Source organism: Meleagris gallopavo, chromosome 13, assembly GCF_000146605.3.
Source record: "Meleagris gallopavo isolate NT-WF06-2002-E0010 breed Aviagen turkey brand Nicholas breeding stock chromosome 13, Turkey_5.1, whole genome shotgun sequence".
In the NCBI taxonomy this organism is placed as follows: Eukaryota; Metazoa; Chordata; class Aves; order Galliformes; family Phasianidae; genus Meleagris; species Meleagris gallopavo.
In genome coordinates this window covers 17,749,791-17,766,310 of record NC_015023.2, presented here as the reverse complement: position 1 = coordinate 17,766,310, position 16,520 = coordinate 17,749,791, and the positions used below count along the sequence as shown (strand labels likewise).

Here is a 16,520-nt window from a genome sequence, read left to right as displayed (position 1 = left end):
GAGCCGCCACTCACCTCCCGCCACGGAAAATGGCCGACCGGAAAAGGAAGCGGCGGCGCGGCGCACGCCGGAAGTGTGGCGGCAATGGCCAATAGGAAGGGCCGTACGTACGGCCCAATGAGAACGACGGTTCCGGAAACGTCTGTAAGTGGCTTCACCGCACCCAAAATAAAGATGGCGTCGAATTTAAAGGGCCCGCGCTCAACGAACTGCACCGCCAACCCCGCGCTGGCGAGCGGGCGGCGGGCTCGGTGCTCCTTCCCCGGTTCCCGCAGGGACGCGGGCACGCTGCTGGCTGCCTCCTTGCTACCCTCTACCACAGCCCCACCTCTAACACGCTCAAAGCAGCACCCGTGCAGCGGTGGGACCGAGGTCAGCGAGCACCGAGCCTTTGCTGCAGGCTGAGGCGGGAGGGCAGCGTGCCGCTAGGTGGCACGGGCAGCGCTGCGCACCCGCAGGGCGAGGCGGTGCCAGCAGCAGCGCGGCAGCAGCACAGACACAGACTTGAATCCTCGTGTCAAAAGGTTTATTGAGGCAGCTCAGAATTCAGCCATCCTGTTTGACAAAACAAAACATTTTTCACCTGTTGCCGGACGAACAAATTGAAAGAATGAACTACCTGTAAGGAAACAAAGAGGAAAGAAAAAAAACAACACAGGCAATAGCAAAATCATTTCTGCCCAAGAACAGTGCAGTGTCCCCACCGTGAGCACGAGACCCAGCAGGTCGGCAGCACAGCTCGGAGGCACCCAGGTGAGCCACGCAGGTCACCCTCCTCCCCACTCCCAAGGGAGGGCTCAGCTCCAGTCTGACTCCAAGATGAAGGCCTGAGGGCTGGGAATTGAAAGCTGAGGCCTTTCAGGTCACAGTCAGTTCTCACGGAATAACTCCAGACAAGAATCCTTCCTGAAGGGGCCTGACCCAGCCAGAGCACAACAAGCACCAATAACCGCTTCGACGCTTTCCCTGATGAACAGCAGTCAGCCATTTCATCACAGCGTGTTTTGTGACAGCCATGAGGACAGACAGCAGAAGTGCAAGTTTGTGCAGATGTACCCAGGAAGCACATCTGCATTTGAGTTAACTGAGCATACCTCTGTACCTGCAAACAAGCAGCGCTGCTCAGCAGTCTGCCAACACACACTGGAGCCATTCCCTGCAGTGCTGCTTCCTAACATCACACATCAGGTTATGCTGGGTTATGAACACAGGTTCCCTCACTCTCTGCTTCTGAAACCCTTGCTATAAAAATCAAATAGAAGCTACTGATCAGGGAGAAGAAAGCCCACATCCTACACAACTCCACAGCTGCAATAAGCACATATTCTACAAACGCAGCAGCACATTCAAGATAATTCATTCTAGCGAAGTCTGTTTTCCTATTTTATGTTCAGCAGCAGAGATGACCAAAGCTGCATAACAGCTACAGCACCGTACCCAGCAGATCCTGCTGCCTTTCACTGTGCTGACCATCCTGGTGCTGAGAACAGCAGTGCACTCCTGCACACACAGCACACAAGGACTCCACACCATCCTTCACCCTTAAGAAGGCATATGCTGCTCGTGGAAACACATTCTTTCCAGCAGATTAGACTTATCCAACTCCTAATCACTAATATCCTGCTGAGAATCAATTTCAAAATCTTAAGTTCTCCTCCCTGCAGGTTAAAGCTTGTGTTACAAGACTAAATGTAGCCATTCGTTTAATTTCAGGGAAGTAGCATCACAGAGAAGCCCTGCTCTTTATTTTTTATTTCAGAGCTGAGAAGAGAAAGGGTTTGTGTTCAAAAGAAGCTTCTGGAGTCCTCCTGTTCTGCACCAGGAATGGCCTTCACACTGGCCTCAGGCGTGGTTCCTCCTCCTCCTCATGGTTTGGTGGCTGCTGGGGCATTTCTTCATCTCTAGTGTCTTGCTTGTCTCTCTCTGCTTGAAGCCAGCTCTGAGGAGCTATCATTTTCTTTGGCCCATAGGGTGGAGGCCCAATCAAAGCTTCAATGTCATCATAATTTATCACTTCTTTCTCCAGTAGGGCATTCGACAGCTAGAAAAAGTAAATAAGGCATAATGAGGCACAGAGAAAACAGTCCCTCTGAACTGATCTGAACTCGCCCTACCAGCTCAACTTGGACCTCAACATCTGGACACAGCACGTGCTGGAGCCCATGAGGAGCAGACCCCAGCTACCACACCACAGATAGCGTGACCTGGACGCCTGCTGGAGCAGAACAAAGCTCTCCAGGCAGCTGGCACCTTTCACAAGAGTTTTTTTTTGCCAGAAACACTCAATATGACCGAAGCCAATGAAGTATCCCCCAGGGAATGATTTGGCGAGTCAGAACACCAGGGACAATCAGAGAAGTGCCCTCACTGCCACTGTCACTGCACCTGTGGCCTTGCCTGAGATGCCGCAGTAACAGGAATTGAGACTGGAGCCAGACTCATACTCCTCTGTACATAAATAACATGACACAGAGATAACAAAGAGCTGTTTTGTTCCTGCAGGCATGGGCTGAAGGTCATTAGAAGGTCCTCCCCAGAAAGTTGAATTCCCTGGTCCCTCTGCCAGTAGAAGGACCACGCTTGAGCAGCAGGTGGCCCTCAAACATGGAACTGCTCAATTCTGCTGACAAGATGTGACACACTGACCTGGCAAATGCAACGCTCTGTAGATATTTTGGCTTAACTTAAAAGTTTTTCCCGTGATGAGCCTCTAGCAAACATCTGATTGTTGTTAAATGAAAGCATCAGAACAGAGGAGGCCAGCTGAGAGGAGAGCCCCCAACAATGCCTGCCTTCAGAGCGCTGCTGGGGCACTGCCCTGGGGACAGAAGTGTGATATGGGCAACAGCAGGGTGCCGAAGCAAGCAAGTTCTGGCCACCTTATTATGCATAAGGAGGCTTCCTGGTGGGTAGACGGAGGTGGCTGTTCTTCTGTTGTCGTTTAAAAAGAGATCCTGAAAGAGAACTGACTGGCAAGGAGACTGTCCAGACAAAAAGCAGAGGAGACAAAGCTTACTTCTGCAATAAGGCCTCCTTGATATATTGGGTATCAAGGAGATAGCAGGTGAAAATTGCCTGGAGGTATGCAGCCAGCATCAGCCAGCACCAGTCTACCAATTCAGCAGCCCCAACACAAACCCCAGAATCCCCATTACAAGGCTTTCTAGGACCACAGAGACACTGCAACAATCAAGCTACAGAGCACAGAAAATATCAAGGCCAAACCCAACAGTTAAAGGAACTCCACATAACTCCAACTTACTGTTTGCAGCTTATCTCGGTTGTCCAACAGGAGTTTTTCTGTGCGTCTGTAGGCCTGAGCCACCAGCACTTTTGCTTCCTAGAAGATAATAAGAAGAGAGATTTGTACTGCAAGTGGACAAACAAGGAGGAGAGATCTTCACACAGCAGAATCTTTCCCTCCCTGATTATCTGTCCTCAGTTCCATAACTATGCTCCCCCCTCAGCTCCATCTCCTTCAAGTTATTCTTTCTCCCCACTCTACAAAACATTTCTCTCCCTCTCCAGAAGTCACATTTGTACCTCCCACCTCCCAGAAGCTCTCCAGGGTCTTGTCAACAAAAGAACCAGGACTGCAGTTTTCACACTGCAATGCATAAAACAGACTGTATTTCACAACCACTCACTGCAGCTCCAGGCAGCGCAGTGCTGCTGGCTGAACTCACAGCTCTATGTGACTCTGTCTGCTCTTAATGTCTCACTGAACAGTCCTTACACACAGAATAGTACCAGGCTAACAGAGTATCTTAGTGCTCAGCTGTTGAATTTTACTACTTAATGGCTAAATGGGGAAAAAAAAAAAAGAAAGAAAAAAAAGCAAAGCATTTGGGTACAAATTTCTTGCAATTTTCAGTGAGCAACAGAAAGTGAAGAACAAAGAGGAACAGGTGACCAGGAGCAGCCTTACGTGGTCCATCATCTGCTGAAGGCCCTGGCTGAAAGGGCGCCGGCCAATTCCAGCTGTGCTCTCCCCATCCGGAAAGGAGATCTGCCCGATGCTGGGCACCATCCCATACTGCTTCACCATGGAGTAGGCTATCTTGGTCACCCTCTTCAGGTCATCCTGTGCTCCTGGGTGAGACAGACAGAAGGAAGGTGCAGCAGGTCTGAGATGAGAGCAAGAGGAGGACGTCCAGCACAAACACACATTCTACCAGTCAAGAGATCAGAGGACCTGCAGGAATCCACGCAGTGAACGCCTTACTCACTGTGTACTGCAAGACCTGTGCAGGGCAACGAGTGACAAACTGGTAGCTAGCTCATATGGACTGCTAACCTGCCACTGCTTTGCTCTTATCCCATTTAGCTATAAATGGTTGGAACTAAGGCACAGAAAGCTCCAGGCTCTTCCACGAGCCAAGAGTCTCACTGTATTATTGCATCTGTAGCCTTAGACTTTGGGACAAGTCTGAGGCTACACAGTTGGAACCCACAATGAGAGGCCTTCACGCTCACAAACCCAAGTCCAAGATCAAAATAAGCACTGTGAAATTTCTCCTTCCCACTCCCAAGGGTGGGAACCTCCGTTTCACATTACTCTTGGATAGAGCAACAAGTACAAAGCTCGGATCTTGGCACGACCTCCCCTTGCTTGTGTGAGGGTCTGTCCCCTCACCTGTGGTGACTTTGTTGAAGGTGATGGCTTCGGCCACTCTCCCTCCAAGCGCCATACACATCCTCTCTAGCAGCTGCTCTCTGGTGAAGAGGTACTGCTCTCTTGGAAGGATCTGAGCAAATCCAAGTGCTGCATTTGTCCGAGGGGCTATGGAAACCTGCAAAACAGGGCAGCTCCATCAGTTAGGAGAACAAAAGAGCTCTCAACTACTGCAACTGCAAACACAACGAGGTCTGCCCTCCCAGGGATGTTTGTTAAAAGCAGTGGGGCTTGCTCACTAACCTACACAGGCATGAACTGCAGTTGCCATTCCCATACTGAAGGCTCTGCCTTCACAGCTGCAGAGAAGCTTTCCTCACTTTCAGAACAAGAAATAAAAAGGAAGTTACCCTAACCAGCAAGCCAGTGAAATTTTGAGACTTAGGAGTGGCTTTGAAGGATGTAAGCCAATGGGAGTTTGCTTAACCATGTTCCAAAATCGTGGGGACTACCTAACAAACATACAGGATGTCTTCAGAAAAATAAGACCCAATTCCCTCATCCATTAAACGCAGCCACATTTTGTTGGAGAGTAATTAACAACAGTTCAGCTTATACAATAGGTCATTCAGAGTGAATTTGCTGCTGGTGGTGGGCCAAGAAACTGTCATTCCTGTCATTTCCACCCCTCCACCTCTCCCTTGTGTCAGGGCTCTTTGAGGAGACGTGCATGGGACAGAACACACCCTGGGGTGCCAAAGGGGGGCCTTCCTTACAGAGAAGGGCTTCAGGCTGACAAACTCCTAAGCGTGCCAATCTGAATAACACATCTCTTTCGATTAGTATCAGAGCAGTTTCTCCAATGGCCTGACTGGTAGCTGCAACACACTGGCAGACCACAGCAGGGAAGGAGATCACGCACGCACACAGAGCAGCGCTTTGTGCTTGGAGCAAGTGCATGAACTGAGCAGCAGCACCAGAAGATTCAGTTGCTTCAGATGTGCCCAGCAACTGGGTAACCAGCAAACACTGGGAGTGCTTTACAGTCAGTTTTTAAATGCCAGAGTTCCCTTGTGGCTGATTAATCAGCTTTGCACCACCACTATCAACCCTTTTTTCTTGACGGCGTATTGCAGTGTAGGTTGCTGCAGTATTCACAGCTCCAAGTTCATGAAGATGACCAGAGGAACACAGCAGAATTAAACACAAGCGCTATAAAATAATCAGCACACCTCGGGCAGCAGCAGCCCCAAAAATTCTCTTCCCACCCAACATATACACATCGTGACACAGCAGCTGGTGCCAGGGTTACCTTCATCACTGCCTCCGTGTGCTCCAGCAGCCAGCCAACCAACGCGTGGCCCGACTCGTGAAACGCCACCACCTTCCTCTCTTCAGGTGACAAGATTTTATTTCTTTTGGCAGTGCCTATCAAAACACAGGCAAGGATCAGATGAGACAGTAAGCGGGCGATAGATGTAAGCAGCAGGACACAACCTGTACAGCTTGCTGCACAAGCCAGCGCTGCCGGTCTTTTCCTCCTCTCCTCCTCAGAACAGACTTAATCATTATACAAATAATTTAAAACTCTCAGTTGAATCACAGCTCTAGAATGCAAAGCCCTGTTCTGCCCCCAGTTCTGCCAGAGGCATGTTACACTGTATTCCTGCTGAGGGACATATCTGCAAAGTCAGTGTACCACTGGGAGGGTGGGAACACTCCCCTCCCTCCCCCAAAAAAACACTACCAAAAAAAGGAAAAAGAAAAACAAGGCTAGCTGAAGTATCATACTGATTTTGCTGTATTTCATACCCTTAGGGACAGGAAAGAAGAAAGACGTTGAATTATATATATAAGAAAGGTCCCAGATGAAACCGAGTGCTCAAGTCAGCAAAAAAACACAAGTATCTACAAAAAAACCCAACTTCCTCCAAACCCAAGAAATCTCTGATTACAGATAGCATGCTCCATACAAGCTTATTCCCAGGCTCCTGAGAACTAGCAAATTAAGCCATAACTCACACTTAATACTTTCTCCAGAAAGGTGATTTTTGAAAGTGTCTATTTTCCAACCCAGTAGTCCGCAACGCACAGTAAGTCCAATTAGGATTTCAAAAAATGCTGAATGGAAGTAAAGCTTCTAGCACATAGAAAATACATTAGTTCCAGAGTACACTGCGAATCAAGCAGTCATTATAGCTCTGTGCATCAGATGCAAAAAGGTACCAGTACTTTTAAGTGGATGTCTGCACTGTGCCAGGAGCAGCAGGGTAGAACAGGCAGAGCCGAGAGCAGCTTGGTACCAAGATTCTTGATGTCTTGGAAAACAACATTCTATTAAACATTAATTTTTAAGCAAAGTCAAGAGCTTTATTAAACAAGGAAGCAGCAAAACGAGCACGGCAGATCTTGTAGAAGTACTGCTTAGGGACCCTGGAAACCACTGTGCCCTGGAAGGCATGATGGTGATGGAATCGCAGATGAATCGCAGCAGCCCTGATTTTCATTAGTCAGCCCCTTACTCTGCCTTCAGCAGCACGTGTGCATGTCCCTGTACATCCCTTCTACAGAGAGATGTGTGGATATGCTATATATAGCTTCATGACTTCTTACATTCTGCAAGCATCCCTGTCAGCCCACCAAGAAGCGAGGGACTGTGCTCTCTTCACAACAGCACAAAGTGTGCCCATGAAGATTGCTTCTGCCCCCAAATAAAGAAAGCTCCAGGCTGGGGAGCTCTCTGAAGGCCCGGACTTACCACCTTTATGAGACAAACACCACAGGAAAAACCCTGAGCTGGTTTTGCTGGCCTTATGCTGTGTCCACAAACCCCACCAGGACACAGGCTCTGCTCCGTCTTCCCAGGACAAGCCCTGAATGCCTCTGTGTGCTCAGCAGGTTTCCTCCAGCACTCCCAGGAGACCTGACTTACTGACTGCTTTCTGTTCCCAAACTGAAAACACAATGGGGACTACCACAGAGAAGAGTTCATGTTCCTCCCTCACAGCAACACAAAGCTTTAAGGCTGACAGGGCCTCAGGACTTGCAAAGTTCTCTTTTGATTCCACATCATCCTTATTAAAACCAGAAGCTTATAATGGAAAGCACAGTAATATCTTGTTTCCTTCAAGAAAAGCTTTCATAGCAACTGAAATATTGAACTGAATTGTGAAACCCAGAAGCATTCCCACTACGTGGCAAGGGCACACTTAATATATGGGCCTGGAGGGGTGTTCAGGCCTTTTAGACTTCTTCTGCAAAAAAATAGCCAGGTCTTGCTAACATGAAAAAATCAGATTAAGCAACAAATAGATAATATTGCTTCCCAAATGTCACAGAGCCTCAGTGCAGCAAGCCAGCTTGTCAGCAGTGAAGCTGCTGAAGCCCATGCCCTCTCATGGCCACCACATGAGTCCCAGATATTCCTTCTGTTGCACATCCCCTGTGGTCTTGCTTGCTTTTCGCCCTCCTCCATGCCTGGGGAACTAAGGAAAAGGCAGAATTCAGAAAGAAAAGCCAAGGGAATCCCTGCAAGTTCAGTACGCTCTCTTGCAGATGGAAAAATAAAGCACGTTTATGTGATAGCTGATTAGGGTTTCTGTACTGCAATGAGAGCTGTCTCACTGCCCACTCCCAGGAGCTGCTGCATACAGTCTGGGCTTTGTGGAAGTGCGTTCAGTCACCCAAAGCACTCCCAGGATTAAGTTTGTAAGAGGCAGGTGAAACAGAAGAGATCTCAAATATCTTCTCTTAAACAAGGAAATATTTGGGCATTTTCTGATAAGAAGCAAACGATGAAAATTCAACTCCTGTACCAGGAAATACCTGACCCAGAAGGAAGACCCTACTTCATCCACTCTAAGAAAAGCACAGAACGCCAGGCTGTTTGCCCAGACTCACCCCCGGTGATGACACTGCAGCCTGGAAGCAGCTGAGGGTCTGAATATGAAAGTCAGGGATTGCCTGCAGGAAAGTTCAGACAGAAATCCACCAGATTCAAACTCCTCAGGTGAGGTCAAGCGTTCTGGGAATTCTCTCCCCCCTTCCCTATAATATATTGCTACACGGTAGTCTCCAGAGGTTCCTCTGCTGGCACTTGCACAAGCAACAGGGAAAGGCTGACAGGATGTTCTCAGAGAGAGAACAGTACTCCACTGTCTTTCAGTTTATTCTGCCAATTCATCAAAGTCTGGGCTTCGAGGCCAAGAAGAAAAATCTCTCATTTCTTCCTGTTGCTGTTGAGGTTGGGGCAGGATAGCCTATTTGCTTTGCTATTCATGTTTATGTAGCAGGTGTCCAGAGAAAGAACAAAACCCCAGAGATACTTCCACTATTTTATTTATTTAAGATTCCCTAAAATGTTTATGCATACATATAATATTTAATTAAAAAGCCATATATTCTATAGAATCACAGAATCGTCCAGGTTAAAAAAGACCTTAAAGATCATCGAGTCCAACAGCTCAAAGACAAATACAGCCTTGAATCTTCTCCCTCTTTTTCTGCGTATATGCATTACTACTGAATATCTTCCCTGAGCTGGCGGTTCAGGTTGCCTACAGATTCAGAAAGGCTGGTCCATTTGTGATTATTGCCTTCAAGATTTTCCAGACAAGAGAGATCCTAGCTGTGGCCCTGGAACACAACCCAGTCGCCTGGGCCTCCTCTCAAGGAGCACAGCACAGATCAGCGAGATACCAGGAGCGGCCGGGCCACTTACCTGCAATGACTCTTTCCACAGCATACTCAAAGTTGGAAGTATCAATGGATTTGTGACCTTCTCTAGCAGCATGGAGAGCAGCTTCATTGCATATATTTGCTATGTCTGCTCCTGTTGGCAAGAGCGCGCAAGAATTACATCGGGTCTGTTGTATGACAGACAGATAAGGCAGAACAGATCTGGAGGAGGGCCTAAGGAAGTCACACAGCCTGCGCTGCAAGCTCCTCTTTGTTCTTTGGGAACAGAGTGAATCTCAGCCATGGTGTTTACGTTGGATTTGAACAATACAACTGCCTTGGCAATGAACACGGTGTTGCCATACAGAGGACAGAGTTCAGCAATCAATTAAGAGGCTAAAGCCAAGGCTGGCTCTAACAACAGGGGAGTGCTGTGGGCAGTCTGGATTGGCATGGGCTGCTGCACTGTTCATGCAGCAACCACACAAACCTCTGTGCAGAAGAGAAAGAACATCTGTTCTGAGTTTGTGTGTGTGGGTGATGGTGGTGGGGGGCTGCTGAAAGAAGTCACGAAGAGGCAGTGCGCTGGGGCCTGTTAGAGGGGAAACCCAGAAAGGATATTCCAGGAACTCCACATAAACAGGAACTCTGGAGCCCCTTGCTCAGCAATGTTTAAAACTCCCAGGGACTGACCCTGGAAGCAGGCTCAATGCAGGAGCCAGAGTCGTCCAATTTCTACTCCAACAGATGAAGGAATTGCTATTCCTTTCTTCTATCCGCTTTCCTGGTAATGCCTATCAACATAGGTGTTTTTCCACATCTCAGTGTGAAGTACAACACCTTATCTTCAACAACAGCTTAGAGAAGAGCATAAACAGGAATTAGGATCCCAGGCTCTTGTAATAGCTTATTTTTCCCCAGCCTCTGCACCTTGCTATTCCCAGAAATCACAGGACACTGAAAATAGCCACAAACAATTGCTCACTGCAGCTCCTTTCACAAGGGAGCTGATCAGGCTCTCCCTATTTAAGCAGAGAGAAAGATTTTAAGGGAAAGAGAAAAAAATTTAAAAAAAGCCCTTGAGACCAAAATACCCTCTTAAACCTAAGCTACCGAGAAGCTTCAGGTAGCTGAATTTGCGAGCATGGCAGGAGGCGGAACAGTCCCTCAAGATACAAGATGTCATACCACTGAAGCCTGGAGTCAGCTCAGCAAGGTGCTGCGAGTAGAAGCTGGCATCTTGGATCAGTTTGAGACCCTTCAGGTGCTGCTCAAAGATCTCTCTTCTCTCCTGCGAAGAGCACAGAGCACTTACATAACAGTGAACGTTTGAGCCCAGCAAGCTTCCTAACATGGCAGCTTCACTGCTCCCTAAGGCAGGGAGCAGAGGAAGAGCCAGACCTCTGGCAGCAGGGACAGTGACACTGCCGGCAGAGGGCAGGGCTGTCCTTACAGCACTTCAGTTCTACAGGAGCCCTGATAAACACCCAGCTCTCAAATTCAGAACAGATGTACGGAGGCTTACCGTGAGTCACTGCTTTCTCTCTCAGGGCCGCTCTCCACTTCTAACTTTCACTCTGATCTGTCTTTTAACTTTTCTCTTACCGTATAAGCACTTGCAGGAAGGAGCTCAGGATGCAGCTACCTGCTCCCTCCTGCACTGCAAGAAAAAAAATCCCATCTACGAGCTGCTTAGCCTTCGACCACTTCCCAGACAGAGGTGGGGGTGAGCTGACGGCTGGCCAGCAGCCAAGGAATGACTCATTCAGCTGGCCCAGGAGATCCTGATTAAAACAATGGGCTCAGTTGCCAGGGTTTTTCCCTTTCCTCCTTCAGGGCAGCTGCAGAGTTCATGCTTCCGGTGCCAGATTGTATCAGGCATTTGAGGTATTTTAGCTGAAAACTCTGAGGATGACAGTAAAGCACAGATGGGAGAAGAAGAGACTGTGCTGGCAGAGCAGACAGACCTTCACTGCAGCTGAGCCTATTTCCAAAGCTCCACTACAAATGTCAACACAGCGGACATGACAGACTCCCCTAATAGATGGATTTAAAAAAGCATTCAGAAGGAAAGTCACTTAGGCTGCCTGAAAGAAAATGAGGAGCTTGATGAGGAGAGTGAGGATGATAAACCTCAAGACAAACGGTGCTCAAGGCACACGACAAGTTGAGTTTTCCCCACACAAGCCAGCTTTGCCAATTAGGTGGCTCCTGATTTCCTGGAGAGAAGACAACAAAGTTCTGCATCTGCATGGCAGAGAACCTCACAGAAGAATTTGCTGCTGAGGTTCATATACTATCTCCATCTTCCCCAAGCTCAGCTGTTGCCAGGCCAATGAACAATCAGCAAGGAAAGGACTGGGACACTTCAGTCATGAACACTATAGAAAGGACAGGACAGATGATGGAATATACCTGGAGTGTTGGAAGATCAATAAAGATGTGCCTGTCAAGCCTGCCAGGTCTCATCAAGGCATTATCCAGAACATCAGCACGGTTGGTGGAAGCCAGCACTATGACATGATCCGTGGTCCCCATTCCTGGAACAAGACAAATAAAAACAAAAGTGAAGGTTTTCACCATCACAGAGACTTCCTTGCAAGCATAGAAAGGGAAGAGGCAGGGCAGGATGCAGAGAATCTCTCACACAGCTTTATCACAAAGGCAGAATGTAGGTACAACATCCTTTGGGGCAGCTGAGGCTGAGAAAGTGTCCTCTTCAGCTAGGAGCACAAGGCAGGAAGGAGCCTCTCGGGTCTCCCAAGCCCCTCCCGGTCATTGTGGGCATACTGAAATTCCCTTTTAAGCCCCAGTTTTGTTTTGTTGGGTTTTCTTTTGCCATATTTTGAAATTGCTCCAACTGGAAACCGGAACAGAATCTATTCTTATGAGTTCGGACATGCCTGCTCATCCCCAGCCTTAAGCCAATTCCTGCTTCTTTAGTTCCAGTTGTACAATGTTTGTTAGCTGAAATAGCATTTTCCTCCCCAGCACTGCTGTGGAAAACCCTTTCAGCTTTCATTCACTTTTAGCCTTCGACCACAGACAGGCTACCAGCATCACCAGAGAAGGAACAGGCTTTCTTCTGACCAAATGGGATTAACACAAAAACACAGGACATAACCTCACCACTCAATCACAGCATGATTTGATCTGCATCTTTTATCACTCAAGAGGCACCCAGGCACACTGCAGGCCAGAGCAGTGCAAAGACGTACAGCGCAGATATCGTGTAGGCAGGGACAGAATGTGACCGAACAGCTCTGAAGTGATGATTAGCACAAACTAGCTCAAGCCACAGTCACAAGGTTTTGTCTCCAGGTCTTAAAGATGAAGGGAGCATCAGGAATTACAGGCTCTGTGAGAGCAGCCAGCAGTACAGAGGCACCAAAGGCAGACAGAGTTTTCTGGGAAGCCGGAGCACAAACAGCTGGAGGAGGGCAGGAAGGGGCAAGTGGTTGTGTTGCTTGGGTGGGGAGCCAGGGATGATGTTGAATCACTGAACCACACTGCTTATTTATTACATTCCACCAGGTGCCCGGAGGCCTCTGGCTATGAGTCACCTGCTTCCAGCAGATCCAGCAGCCCCAGCACTCGCAGCCTTCCCAGGGAAAGGACGCGTTAGTCCCGTGTGCTTCCTCACTGCCAAGTCACACACTGCAGAAAGCAGCTCCATGCACGTAAGCTGGGTGGGTTTCAGCTCTCTCCAGCTTCGCCGGAAGAGCTGCCAAATGTGTCAGCGTACAAGAGCTCAGCAGGGAGATTAAGGTCACAGGTAAGTCAGAGGACCGGCTTTGTCAGCTTGCACTGTAGCAAACCTCTGTTCTTCCTCCCTGCAGGACGCTGTCTAAATAAGCTCCTGGAGAGGATGAAGCTGACCGCTCTTCGGGTGTGCATCACACTGTGCTTTGGAGTGTGATAAACAAGGGGCAGGCACCTGGGGGATAGCAAGCTTCATTCACACGGCACGATTAGGTGGTACAGTACATTACCAGCTTTGCAGCGGGGAAAGCTCGACCTTAAAATAGGTCTGACTATTAGAACAAGCATAATCGAAACAGATCCACTGAATGCATCCTCCTCGCTGCAGCTTCTGCCCCACTTGCTCTCGAGCCTGCTTCCCAGCAGTGCCAAACAGCTCCAAGAAACCCACAGCAGCAGCCTGAGTCACATCACGCCTCCCAGCACGATGTCACCTGGCACGTGACAGGCCCTGGCTTCCACAGACAACGAGCAGTCATGAGAACAGGCTACAAAACCACCACCTCAGCCACGTCAACAAATTAGAAACAGCTCTGAACATTTGGCCCAAAGAGAGCCTTCACATCTACATCGTTTACAGCTTCAGGCACTTCTAAAAGGAAATGGGGAGGGTCCAGTTGAATCGCTGAGTGCCCTCTTGCCTGCTGACACTTGCATTTGATAGGCAGCTCGTCTGCATTGTTAGCATTCATTCAAAAGCATTTTGGACATCATTTGTGTACAATACCATTGAAAAAGGGGCTGCCATTGTGAGGAAGCCACAGGGTCACAAACCTGCACCCAGCCCAGACAAGGGGAGAGGTCCGAGGACTTCAGAGGACTGGCTTGCATCTTTAGTCACAAAAGCACAGAGCAGCCCAGGACTGACAAGCTCCTCGCAAATGCATTCAGAGCAGAGGAGGTATTTGGGTCACATTCCTCTTCCGCTTGTTTGCGATTTGTGAGGGAAGATTCACTATTCAGCACAGGCACCTGTTCTGACAAAGGCTGGAGTACGAGTCGCTCCGGTTTTTAAAGTCAGCTTTTGTACAGCTCAGCCCAGTCCCTCCCCTTCTCCCACTGAATTCTGACGCTTCCAGAACACAAAGCAAGCTGTCAGAAGGAAGCAAACCGAGGTCACTTGTAGAAAGAGCACAATTACTCTAAAATCTGCATACCAGAATTGCAGAGCATCAAACTCCACGCCTCACCCCTTACAGCCTCGTACAGTAACTTTGTGCAGGGTGTCCTCCCCGGCCCTCCAGCCTGCAGCAGGGCTTCCGCTTGGCTCTGACCCTCCTTTTCTTCCTGTACCTTACCTCTGAGTAATCTCATTGGCACACACAAACTCCAGTCACTGCTAAGCTGATGATTCACAGATCTACTTCTGCACTTGATTTTTCTCAAATTATCAGCTCAACTCAGCTCTGTGGTGTTACCTTGCAGCAGTTCTACCTTTAAATTAAGCTCACGACAGCAACAAGAGAACTGTGACCTCCCATTTCAAGGCTCCCATCAGAAATGCACACAAACCCTCCGCTTATGCCTGGGTAAGCTCTCAATCTCCTTGAAATTCACTCTCCTCCCAAAAACTTTGTTTTGTAATGATGGACATAGAGGTAACAAGAGGCACCTCCCCGAGGTAACATGCACAATTAGATAGCAGTTCAATAACACAAGCCAGGACCACTGTTTATGTGTTTATGAAGCCAACAGTAAGCCCACGATGCTTGCACCGACAGCCTTTGCCAGCTGTCTCTCATCTGACACTGTAAACTCCTTTGGGTATTTTTTTACCGTTAGATAAAGCATTCAGCAAGTGAGGGACTCAGTACATGATCTGTATGATACAAATTTATAATCATGAAGCAATACCCATTTTAGAATTAGCTAGGCAGCACACAGTACAGAAGCTGTTTTTTCTCAAGGACTCTTAAAGCATACACTTATGTATGGATAAAGGATAACACTTACTTTCTGAACTCACTTTTGAATGACTTGTGCCCTGATTTTTTAATTGAAACTCGCCCAGAAAGCAACATTCTAGAAACAACTCCTGATTTCTGCAGATCACAGGAAGTCAGGCACTTTCATTTCTAACACTGAGATGTGGATTGTACTGACCACGCTTTCCTGAACACACAGATGGGCCTCCATCTGATTCAGTGGTAACCTGTTGTCACTTCACCCTGCAACTGTCAAGAGGGAAAAAAAAAAAACAAAAGCAAGCTGGGATTGCTGTTCTATGTGTTACTACAGGCCTTTCCATTGAGACACTGCTATACAGATACAGCTGTAAGCAGTTACACTCACTCCAAATATGCTCATATGCTTGGCTACATTGCCTAAGTTAGTGCATGTGCAAAATCCCAGGAAACTGCACATGTATTTATAGCCATATCTGGTTCTACACAGCACCACATGTTTCAGGGATGCTCCTTTGATAACCAGATCAGTGCCTGGTTATTTAGGACCCACTTACAGATCACACCGCTCCTTCCAGGAGCTCCCAGGCACCTGGGCTGAGGCAGAGTCCTGGAGGATCTCTGTACAGCAGGACCTCTCCTGTTTGTACAGCTTCTGCTTACAATTCCTTCTCCTTCTGCAGCACAGGCAGAGATCCAGCATTACAGATCATCTTGCGTGCAGTACTGAGGAACATTGATGCTTTCCTGAAAACACTTTACAGATCCTAGCTTCCTCCCTGAGAGTGGAAGGTTCACTCCTTAGCAACCTCCAGAAGCAGCCTTGCTGCAGAACCACAGGATGTGCTCTGCTTCAGTAGCGCTGCACCCACTGCTTCACTCTAAAAACTCAGTAAAAATATATACGTGTCTGGAGAAAGAGGGATGGTTTTAGTGCAGAACTTCTCTTGTGAAGAGTCTGATGAGGTAAGTGCCACATTTATGGTCAGCCAAGGGAAAACAGCCCTGTCCCACAAAGCAGCAGACAGATATAAACACATGCTGATCTGCAATTGTAGGATTTAGCCACAGAAGCAATGAGACTTAGGTCAGGGCTGCAGGCTCTGACAGTTATGACTAAGAATAGACAAAGGATTGTTCTTTTTGGCATTTGTGCCTGAGAAAAGGGTTGATTCCATACGCAGTACATTCAGAAGTCATCCAGAAGAGTGGCACCTAACCAGGAGTTGTTTGCAAAGCTTCTCCCTCCCACCTTAGATAGGCATCCTGCAGCCAGGCATGCAACATGAGAGCAGGCCAAAGAAAGGAGAATGAACGCATTTCATTGCATGCACCCCTCTGGGACAACTAAACTTCAGCCCTCGTCAGGCTTTAAAACACTACCTGTCAGATTGTGCCCTGATATAGCAGGTATTTGACAGCATTTAGTGGCCATGGAACTAAACATTAGCAGCTGAAGACACTACTGTCCTTGCTGCCAATTCTTTCTGTTGCTCAGTACTGTAAACAATTCCTCTCCACCTGACAGTGGGAAAACACTCCTGAACTGAAGCCATTCACTA

At 48.1% G+C, this 16,520-nt stretch overlaps 1 protein-coding gene across 1 annotated transcript in view; it reads right to left on the bottom strand.

Moving 5' to 3' along the window:
- Positions 1-509: 509 nt before the first annotated feature.
- Positions 510-16,520, bottom strand: part of SPG7 (SPG7 matrix AAA peptidase subunit, paraplegin) — a 28,931-nt gene continuing 12,920 nt past the window's right edge. The window contains exons 9-16 of the mRNA XM_031555461.1: positions 11,708-11,832; positions 10,481-10,583; positions 9,336-9,446; positions 5,928-6,043; positions 4,637-4,793; positions 3,929-4,092; positions 3,263-3,340; positions 510-2,041 (exon numbers count right to left, since the gene is read on the bottom strand). Coding sequence (XP_031411321.1) covers positions 1,832-2,041; positions 3,263-3,340; positions 3,929-4,092; positions 4,637-4,793; positions 5,928-6,043; positions 9,336-9,446; positions 10,481-10,583; positions 11,708-11,832 — 1,064 coding nt within the window. The 3' untranslated portion in view covers positions 510-1,831. The remainder of the gene's footprint in view (positions 2,042-3,262; positions 3,341-3,928; positions 4,093-4,636; positions 4,794-5,927; positions 6,044-9,335; positions 9,447-10,480; positions 10,584-11,707; positions 11,833-16,520) is intronic.